This window comes from Tachyglossus aculeatus, chromosome 13 (genome assembly GCF_015852505.1).
Source record: "Tachyglossus aculeatus isolate mTacAcu1 chromosome 13, mTacAcu1.pri, whole genome shotgun sequence".
NCBI lineage: Eukaryota > Metazoa > Chordata > Mammalia > Monotremata > Tachyglossidae > Tachyglossus > Tachyglossus aculeatus.
In genome coordinates, this window is record NC_052078.1 from 2,788,575 (window position 1) to 2,799,698 (window position 11,124).

The 11,124-nt window shown below is 45.1% G+C and overlaps 1 protein-coding gene across 1 annotated transcript; it reads right to left on the reverse strand.

Annotated features, from left to right (window-relative positions):
• Positions 1-390: 390 nt before the first annotated feature.
• Positions 391-8,996, reverse strand: LOC119936067 (neutrophilic granule protein-like). Its single transcript, XM_038755450.1, has 4 exons — positions 8,820-8,996; positions 4,660-4,758; positions 2,449-2,532; positions 391-516 (listed from the first exon to the last, which is right to left on the reverse strand). The coding sequence occupies exons 1-4, from the start codon at positions 8,994-8,996 to the stop codon at positions 391-393; spliced, it is 486 nt and encodes a 161-aa protein (XP_038611378.1).
• Positions 8,997-11,124: the final 2,128 nt, after the last annotated feature.

The window sequence follows — 11,124 nt, forward strand, 5'->3', positions numbered from 1 at the left end:
GGCTGCAGAGCTGTGTACTGAGCGCAATCCAACAGAATCGGTAGCCACGTCTAGAGAAGCGGTGAATCCTGCAGAGCTGTGTACTGAGCGCAATACAACAGAATCGGTAGCCACGTCTAGAGAAATGGTGAGGCTGCAGAGCTGTGTACTGAGCGCAATACAACAGAATCAGTAGCCACGTCTAGAGAAGCGGTGAGGCCTGCAGAGCTGAGGGGGACGCACCGAAGAGCGATGGGAAAAGCCTTAGGGGCCCTGACCGGTTTTGTCAATCGGTGGTATTTATTGAACGCCTACTCGGTGCAGAGCGCTGGACTAAGCGCCTAGGAGAGGACGGTATAGCAGGATTAGCGGTCACGTTGACGAGCTTTCGGTCTAGCTTCCCAATTCCCCTCAGAAGTTCCTCAGGATGTTGGCTATTATGTCGTACTTGGCATTTTCATACAAGTCTCTGTACTGGCTGGGAACTTTGCTCCAATCCGGCTCCTGAGAGCCGCTGGATCTTTTCGGGCGGGGAACCTGGAAGAGGGGAAGAAGAAAAAAAAGAATTTTGACCCCTTTTCTGTGGGGGAACAAAAGAAATAATAATAATAATAATAATAATAATAATAATAATAATAATAATAATGGCATTTATTAAGCGCTTACTCTGTGCAAAGCACTGTTCTAAGCGCTGGTGGTTTGGACCCCTTTTCTGAGGGGAAAAGAGCAGGTCCGGGGACAGTAATAATTAATAATAATGATAATAATGGCATTTATTAAGTGTTTACTGTGTGCAAAGCACTGTTCTAAGCGCTGGTAGTTTGGACCCCTTTTCTGAGGGGAAAAGAGCAGGTCCAGGGACAGTAATAATTAATAATAATAATAATGGCATTTATTAAGCGCTTACTGTGTGCAAAGCACTGTTCTAAGCGCTGGTAGTTTGGACCCCTTTTCTGAGGGGAAAAGAGCAGGTCCGGGGACAGTAATAATTAATAATAATGATAATAATGGCATTTATTAAGTGTTTACTGTGTGCAAAGCACTGTTCTAAGCGCTGGTAGTTTGGACCCCTTTTCTGAGGGGAAAAGAGCAGGTCCGGGGACAGTAATAATTAATAATAATGATAATAATGGCATTTATTAAGTGTTTACTGTGTGCAAAGCACTGTTCTAAGCGCTGGTAGTTTGGACCCCTTTTCTGAGGGGAAAAGAGCAGGTCCGGGGACAGTAATAATTAATAATAATGATAATAATGGCATTTATTAAGTGTTTACTGTGTGCAAAGCACTGTTCTAAGCGCTGGTAGTTTGGACCCCTTTTCTGAGGGGAAAAGAGCAGGTCCAGGGACAGTAATAATTAATAATAATGATAATAATGGCATTTATTAAGCGTTTACTGTGTGCAAAGCACTGTTCTAAGCGCTGGTAGTTTGGACCCCTTTTCTGAGGGGAAAAGAGCAGGTCCGGGGACAGTTAATAATTAATAATAATAATAATGGCATTTATTAAGCGCTTACTGTGTGCAAAGCACTGTTCTAAGCGCTGGTAGTTTGGACCCCTTTTCTGAGGGGAAAAGAGCAGGTCCGGGGACAGTAATAATTAATAATAATGATAATAATGGCATTTATTAAGTGTTTACTGTGTGCAAAGCACTGTTCTAAGCGCTGGTAGTTTGGACCCCTTTTCTGAGGGGAAAAGAGCAGGTCCGGGGACAGTAATAATTAATAAAAATGATGATAATGGCATTTATAAAGCGCTTACTGTGTGCAAAGCACTGTTCTAAGCGCTGGTAGTTTGGACCCCTTTTCTGAGGGGAAAAGAGCAGGTCCGGGGACAGTAATAATTAATAATAATAATAATAATAATGGCATTTATTAAGCGCTTACTGTGTGCAAAGCACTGTTCTAAGCGCTGGTAGTTTGGACCCCTTTTCTGAGGGGAAAAGAGCAGGCCCGGGGACAGTAATAATTAATAATAATGATGATAATGGCATTTATTAAGCGCTTACTGTGTGCAAAGCACTGTTCTAAGCACTGGGGGGGATACGAAGTGATTGTGAGCCCCCCCATGGGACAAACTGATCGCCTTGTAACCTCCCCAGCGCTTAGAACAGTGCTTTGCACATAGTAAGCGCTTAATAAATGCCATTACTATTATTATTATTAGGTTGTCCCACGTGGGGCTCACAGTCTTCATCCCCATCTTCCAGATGAGGGAACTGAGGCACAGAGAAGTGAAGTGACTTGCCCAAAGTCACCCAGCTGACAACTGAACCCCCTGACCTCTGCCTCCAAAGCCCGGGCTCTTTCCACTGAGCCCCGCTGCTTCTCGTCTCAGTAAGAGGGACAACGGGTATCGCATCCCCGTTTTACAGATGAGGTAACTGAGGCTCAGAGAGGCGACGTGACTTGCCCAGGGCCGCACAGCAGGCCAGGGCTCTTCCCACTGGGCCACGCTGCTCGTCAACTTACGCCAGCGATAATGGGGCGGCAGGAGATGACCATGATCCGGGATTCGGCCGGGGCGAAGAAGATTCCGGAACAATCTCTCTCCAGCTGCAAGAGAGGTGGGAGAGGTAAGACCCCCGTCCGTGCTATCACTTATAATCATAATCATAATGATGATGGCATTTATTAAGCGCTTACTATGTGCAAAGCGCTGTTCTAAGCGCTGGGGAAGTTACACAGTGATCATGTTGTCCCACAGGGTGCTCACAGTCTTAATCCCCATTTTCCAGATGAGGTCACTGAGGCCCAGAGAAGTTCTTCTAGACTGTGGGCCTGCTGTTGGGCAGGGACTGTCTCTATATGTTGCCAACTTGTACTGCCCAAGCGCTTAGTCCAGTGCTCTGCACACAGTAAGCGCTCAATAAATACGATTGATTGATTGACTGTCTCTATATATTGCCAACTTGTACTTCCCAAGCGCTTAGTACAGTGCTCTGCACACAGTAAGCGCTCAATAAATATGACTGATTGATTGATTGACTTCCCAAGCGCTTAGTCCAGTGCTCTGCACACGGTAAGCTCTCAATAAATACGATTGAATGAAGGAATGAATGACCAGGACACGGGATCTCGTTCATACATTCATTCATTCAATCGTATTTATTGAGCGCTTACTGTGTGCAGAGCACTGGACTAAGCGCTTGGGACTGGTAACATCTAGAGACGGTCCCTACCCAACAGCGGGCTCACAGCCTAGAAGGGGGAGGCAGGCAACAAAACAAAACGTAGTAACAAAATAAAATAAATAGAATAGTAAATATGGACAAGTAAAGTAGAGAAATAAATATTCATTCATTCATTCATTCAATCGTATTTATTGAGCGCTTAGTATGTGCAGAGCACTGGACTAAGCGCTTGGGATTGGCAACATCCAGAGATGGTCCCTACCCAACAGCGGGCTCACAGCCTAGAAGGGGGAGACAGGCAACGAAACAAAACATATTAACAAAATAAAATAAATAGAATAGTAAATATGGACAAGTAAAATAGAGTAATAAACATTCAATCATTCATTCATTCATTCAATCGTATTTATTGAGCGCTTACAGTGTGCAGAACACTGTACTAAGCACTTGGGAAGTCCAAGTTGGCAACATCTAGAGACGGTCCCTACCCAACAATGGGCTCACAGTCTAGAAGGGGGAGGCAGGCAACAAAACAAAACATATTAACAAAATAAAATAAATAGAATTGTAAATATGTGCAAGTAAAATAGAGTAATAAATATTCATTCATTCAATCATATTTATTGAGCGCTTATGGTGTGCAGAGCACTGGACTAAGCGCTTGGGATTGACAACATCTAGAGACGATCCCTACCCAACAGCGGGCTCACGGTCTAGAAGGGGGAGACAGGCGACGAAACAAAACATATTAACAAAATCAAATAAATAGAATAGTAAATATGGACAAGTAGAGTAATAAATATTCATTCATTCATTCAATCGTATTTATTGAGCGCTTACTGTGTGCAGAGCACTGGGCTAAGCGCTTGGGATTGGCAACATATAGAGATGGTCCCTACCCAACGGCGGGCTCACAGCCTAGAAGGGGGAGACAGGCGATGAAACAAAACATATTAACAAAATCAAATAAATAGAATAGTAAATATGGACAAGTAAAATAGAGTAATAAATAGTCATTCATTCAATCAATCATATTTATTGAGTGCTTACTGTGTGCAGAGCACTGGACTAAGCGCTTGGGATTGGCAACATCTAGAGATGGTCCCTACCCAACAGCGGGCTCACAGCCTAGAAGGCGGAGACAGGCGACGAAACAAAACATATTAACAAAATCAAATAAATAGAATAGTAAATATGGACAAGTAAAATAGAGTAATAAATATTCATTCATTCAATCGATCATATTTATTGAGCGCTTACTGTGTGCAGAGCACTGGACTAAGCGCTTGGGAAGTCCAAGTTGGCAACATCTAATGGCAACATTTTTAGACTGTGAGCCCACTTTTAGACTGTGAGCCCACTGTTGGGTTGCCAACTTGGACTTCCCGAACGCTTAGTCCAGTGCTCTGCACACAGTAAGCGCTCAATAAATACGATTGATGATGATGATGATGATGATCTAGAGACAGGCCCTACCCAACAGCGGGCTTATTTCCCCACCTTCCTCAAAGGAATAAGATAAAGGCCCAGGCGGGCACGGGTCACTCACCCCATCCTCTTTGAAGGCACACTCCTTCTGCAGGCAGTTCCCCGGCACCGGGCACACGGTCTCCTTGATTTGGAATTTCAGGTGGCCTCTGGGAAAATCCTAAATTGAGAGTGAAAATTCCGGGGTTCAGGATCCTGATCATGGTATTTCATCATGGTAATCAAGCGCTTAGTCCAGCGCTCTGCACGCGGTAAGCGCTCCATAAATACGATTGAGTGAATGAATAATGATAATAATAATAATGATGGCATTTATTTCGATGGCCTTTAGAGAAGCAGAGTGGCTCCATGGAAAGGGCCCGGGTTTTGGAGTCAGAGGTCGTGGGTTCAAATCCCGGCTCCGCCAATTGTCAGCTGTGTGAATTTGGACAAGTCACTTCACTTCTCTGTGCCTCAGTTACCTCATCTGTATAGTGGGGATGAAGACTGTGAGCCCCCCGTGGGACAACCTGATCACCTTGTACCCTCCCCAGGGCTTAGAACAGTGCTTTGCACATAGTAAGCGCTTAATAAATGCTATCATTATTATTATTATTCTAGACTGTGAACCCACTGTTGGGTAGGGACCGTCTCTATATGTTGCCAACTTGGCCTTCCCAAGCGCTTAGTGCAGTGCTCTGCACACAGTAAGCGCTCAATAAATACGATTGAATGAATGAATAAACTTAACTTCTCTGTGCCTCAGTTACCTCATCTGTAAAATGGGGATTAAGATTGTGAGCCCCATGTGGGGCAACCTGATCACCTTGGATCCCCCAGCGCTTAGAACAGTGCTTTGCACATAGTAAGCGCTTAACAAATACCGTTATTATTATTTATTAAGCTCTTCCTATGTGCAAAGCACTGCTCTAAGCGCTTAATAAAGATATTTGTTACCTTATTTCTAAGGTATTTGTTAAGCGCTTACTACTAAGCGCTGGGGGGGAGGGGATACAAGGTCATCAGGTTGTCCCCCGTGGGGCTCACGGGCTTCATCCCCATTTTCCAGATGAGGTCACTGAGGCCCAGAGAAGTGAAGTGACTTGCCCAAAGTCACACAGCTGACAGGGGGCCGAGCCGGGATTAATAATAATAATAATGGCATTTATTAAGCACTCACTATGTGCCAAGCACTGTTCTAAGCGCTGGAGAGGTTACAAGATGATCAGGTTGTCCCACGCGGGGGCTCCCAGTCTTCATCCCCATTTTACAGATGAGGGAACTGAGGCCCAGAGAAGTGAAGTGACTTGCCCACAGTCACACAGCTGACAAGGGGCCGAGGCAGGATTAGAACCCACGACCCCCGACTCCCAAGCCCGGGCTCTTTCCGCTGAGCCAAGTTGCTTCTCTAATCCACCGAGGCCGCGAGACGGGGCAGGAGTCACCTGTTTACCAGTGGCTGTTAATTTATTTCAGCATCCTGCTCCTTGATGAGGTCAGAAGCTCTTCTTCTTCTAATAATAATAATAATGGCATTTGTTAAGCGCTTACTATGTGCAAAGCACTGTTCTAAGCGCTGGGGAGGATACAAGCGCTAAGAACAGTGCTTTGCACATAGTAAGCGCTTAATAAATCATCAATCGTATTTATTGAGTGCTTACTGTGCACACTGCACACAGTAAGCCATTCTTCTTCTTATGCATTCATTCATTATTCAATCGCATTTATTGAGCGCTTACTGTGTGCCGAGCACTGTACTAAGCGCTTGGGCAGTCCAAGTTGGCAACACATAGAGACGGTCCCTACCCAACAGTGGGGTCACAGTCTAGAAGGGGGAGACAGAGAACAAAACCAAACATATTAACAAAATAAAATAAATGGAATAGATATGTACAAATAAAATAGAGTAATAAATCCATACAAACATATATACATCTATGCAGGTGCTTTGGGGAGGGGAAGGAGGGAGGACGGGGGGGATGGGGAGGGGGAGGATATTATTATTATTATTATTATTATTATTATTATTATTATTATTACAAGGTGATTAGGTTGTCTCACGTGGGGCTCACAATCTTCATCCCCATTTTACAGATGAGGTCACTGAGGGCCAGAGAAGTGAAGTGACTAGCCCAAAGTCACCCAGCTGACAGTTGGCAGAGCGGGATTAGAACCCATGACCTCCGACTCCCAAGCCCGGGCTCTTTCCACTGAGCCATGCTGCTTCTCTTCTTACGGTATTTTTAAATAATTATGATGGCATTTATTAAGCGCTTACTATGTGCAAAGCACCGTTCTAAGCGCTGGGGAGGTTACGAGGTGATGAGGTTGTCCCACGGGGGGCTCACAGTCTTCATCCCCATTTAACAGATGAGGGAACTGAGGCCCAGAGAAGTGAAGTGACTTGCCCAAAGTCACCCAGCTGACAGTTGGTGGAGCGGGATTAGAACCCATGACCTCTGACTTCAAAGCCCCTCCTCTTTCCACTGAGCCACTGACTAGGTGACTCTGGGCGAGTCGCTTCACTTCTCTGGGCCTCAGTTAGGTGACTTGCTTCACGTCTCTGGGACTCGGTTACCTCATCTGGAAAATGGGTATTGAGTCAATCGTATTTATTGAGCGCTTACTGCGTGCAGAGCACTGGACTAAGCGCTTGGAAAGTACGAGATGGCAACCTATAGAGACAGTCCCTATTCATTCATTCATTCTATCATATTTATTGAGCGCTTACTGTGTGCAGAGCACTGGACTAAGCGCTTGGGAAGTACAAGATGGCAACAGCTAGAGACGGTCCCTACCCAACAACAGGATCAGGATCTAGGAGGGGGAGACGGACGACAAAACAAAACATGTGGACGGGTGTCAAGTCGTCAGAACAAATCGAATTAAAGCTAGAGGCAGATCATTAACAAAATCAATAGAATAGTAAATATGGACAAGTAAAATAAATGGAGTAATAATCAATCAATCAATCGTATTTATTGAGTACATCGTATTTATTGTATTTATTGTACAGTAATAAATCTGTACAGGCATAGAGAAGCAACGTGGCTCAGTGGAAAGAGCCCGGGCTTTGGAGTCAGAGGTCATGGGTTCAAATTCCGGCTCTGCCAACTGTCAGCTGGGTGACTTTGGGCGTGTCACTTCACTTCTCTGGGCCTCAGTTACCTCATCTGTAAAATGGGGATTAAGACTGAGAGCCCGCCTTGGGACAACCTGATCACCTTGTAACCTCCCCGGTGTTTAGAAGGGCGCTTTGCACATAGTAAGTGCTTAATAAATGCCATCATTATTATTATTATTTGGAGTCAGAGGTCATGGGTTCAAATACCGCCTCTGCCAACTGTCAGCTGGGTGACTTTGGGCGTGTCACTTCACTTCTCTGGGCCTCAGTTACCTCATCTGTAAAATGGGGATTAAAACTGTGAGCTCCCCGTGGGACAACCTGATCACCTTGTAACCTCCCCGGCACTTAGAACGGCGCTTTGCACATAGTAAGTGCTTAATAAATGCCATTATTATTATTATTATTATTATTATATGGAGTCAGAGGTCATGGGTTCAAATCCTGACTCTGCCAACTGTCAGCTGGGTAACTTTGGGTATGTCACTTCAATTCTCTGGGCCTCAGTTACCTCATCTGTAAAATGGGGATTAAGACTGTGAGCCCGCCATGGGACAACCTGCTCACCTTGTAACCTCCCCAGCACTTAGAACAGTGCTTGGCACATAGTAAGTGCTTAATAAATGCCATCATTATTATTATTATTTGGAGTCAGAGGTCATGGGTTCAAATCCCACCTCTGCCAACTGTCAGCTGGGTGACTTTGGGCGTGTCACTTCACTTCTCTGGGCCTCAGTTACCTCATCTGTAAAATGGGGATTAAAACTGTGAGCCCGCCGTGGGACAACCTGATCACCTTGTAACCTCCCCGGCGCTTAGAACGGCGCTTTGCACGTAGTAAGCGCTTAACAAATACCATCACTATTATATACAGGGGCTGTGTATTTATTACTCTATTTTACTTGTACATATTTATTCTATTTTATTTTGTTAATATGTTTTGTCTTGTTCTCTATCTCCCCCTTCTAGCCTGTGAGCCCACTGCCGGGCAGGGACCGTCTCTAGATGTTGCCAGCTTGGACTTCCCAAGCGCTCAGTCCAGTGCTCTGCACACAGTAAGCGCTCAATCAATACGATTGATTGATTGATTGATTGGAGAGGGAAACCGTGATACTCACGGGTTTCAGCGGGCTGGGATTGAGGAGGCGGAAGGCAAAGTTGCTCGTCAGGCCTTTGTTGTAGGCGTCGAGGGCGAGAGAGACGGCCTGTTGGTACTTCTTTTCGGCCTCAGGAGGAGCAGCTGTGGCCACCGCGGCCAACCCTAGCAGCAGCAGGAGTCGTCCAGTACCGGCCATGTTCCCCGCTGTCCACTCCAGTGCCCGATTCTGGGTGGGGGGCTGTTGGGGAGATGCCCCTTTTTATCAATCGCCGCCTCCCTCGCCTTGCTCAAGGTGGGACTGAGGACACAGGGGACTTCCCGGAAGCTGTGGCGTTTCCTCACTCCCTTCCCCGGGCCGGTGGATATTGCGAGAGTTGTGGGTGTAATGATGGCATTTGTTAAGCGCTTACTATGTGCCAAGCACTGTTCTAAGCGCTGCGGGGGATACGAGGTGAGCGGGTTGTCCCACGTGGGGCTCACGCTCTTCATCCTCATTTTACAGATGAGGGAACTGAGGCCCAGAGAAGTAAAGTGACCTGCCCAAAGTCGCACAGCGGAGCCGGGATTTGAACCCACGCCCTAATCCATGACCTGTACTAAGCGCCGGGTTTGACGCAAGCTATTAATACTACTAATAAAAATGATAATTTTTTTTTTTTTTTGCTTACTATGTGCAAAGCTCTGACTTCCACGGGCACGAGAGGGGGCTCGCGTTGGTGGGGAATTATTATCCTCTTTTAGACTGTGAGCCCACTGTTGGGTAGGGACTGTCTCTATATGTTGCCAATTTGTACTTCCCAAGCGCTTAGTACAGTGCTCTGCACATAGTAAACGCTCAATAAATACGATTGATGATGATGATGATGATCCTCCCCCAACCCACACCTACCTACTCATCCCTTCAATCGCATTTGTAACTTTGGGCAACTCACATAACTTCTCTGGGCCTCAGTTCCCTCATCTGTAAACTTCCCAAGCGCTTAGTACAGTGCTCTGCACACAGGAAGCGCTCAATAAATACGATTGATTGATTGTAAAATGGGGATTAAGACTGCACATAGTAAGCGTGGCTCAGTGGAAAGAGCCCGGGCTTTGGAGTCAGAGGTCATGGGTTCAAATCCCGGCTCTGCCACCTGTCAGCTGGGTGACTTTGGGCAAGTCACTTTACTGCTCTATGCCTCAGTGACCTCATCTGTAAAATGGGGATGAAGACTGTGAGCCCCATGTGGGACAACCTGATTACCTTGTGTCGACCCCAGCGCTTAGAACAGTGCTTGGCACATAGTAAGTGCTTAACAAATGCCAACATCAAAGTAAGTGCTTAATAAATGTCATTATTATTATTATTATTATTATTAATCCCCATTTTACAGATGAGGGAACTGAGGCCCCCCCTTCCAGACTGTGAGCCCACTGTTGAGTAGGGACCGTCTCCATATGTTGCCAACTTTACTTCCCAAGCGCTTAGTACAGTGCTCTGCACACAGAAAGCGCTCAATAAATACGATTGAATGAATGAATGAATATTTATTACTCTATTTTACTTATACATATTTACTATTCTGTTTATTTAATTTTGTTAATATGTTTTGTTTTGTTGGCTGTCTCCCCCTTCTAGACTGTGAGCCCGCTGTCCGGTAGGGACCGTCTCTAGATGTTGCCAACTTGGACTTCCCAAGCGCTTAGTACAGTGCTCTGCACACAGTAAGCACTCAATAAATATGATTGAATGAATGAATGAACGAATATCTATTACTCTATTTTACTTGTCCATATTTACTATTCTATTTATTTGATTTTGTTAATATGTTTTGTTTTGTTGCCTGTCTCCCCCTTCTAGACTGTGAGCCTGCTGTTGGGTAGGGACCGTCTCTAGATGTTGCCAACTTGGACTTCCCAAGCGCTTAGTACAGTGCTCTGCATACAGTAAGCGCTCAATAAATACGATTAAATGAATGAATGAATGAATATTTATCACTATTTTATTTGTCCATATTTACTATTCTATTTGTTTGATTTTGTTAATATGATTTGTTTTGTTGCCCGTCTCCCCCTTCTAGACTGTGAGCCCGCTGTTGGGTAGAGACCGTCTCTAGATGTTGCCAACTTGGACTTCCCAAGCGCTTGGTCCAGTGCTCTGCACACAGTAAGCACTCAATAAATACGATTGAATGAATTAATGAATGAATATTTGTTACTCTATTTTACTTGTCCATATTTACTATTCTATTTATTTGATTTTGTTAATATGTTTTGTTTTGTTGCCTGTCTCCCCCTTCTAGACTGTGAGCCCGCTGTCAGGTAGGGACCGTCTCTCGATGTTG

Excerpts from the sequence above, each read along its gene's own strand:
- LOC119936067 (XM_038755450.1), bottom strand. The coding sequence starts at position 8,996 with ATGGCCGGTACTGGACGACTCCTGCTGCTGCTAGGGTTGGCCGCGGTG. Across the intron at positions 4,759-8,819 it reads ATCCCAGCCCGCTGAAACCC|GATTTTCCCAGAGGCCACCT; the intron begins GTGAGTATCACG and ends CTCTCAATTTAG. Across the intron at positions 2,533-4,659 it reads GTGCCTTCAAAGAGGATGGG|CTGGAGAGAGATTGTTCCGG; the intron begins GTGAGTGACCCG and ends CCTCTCTTGCAG.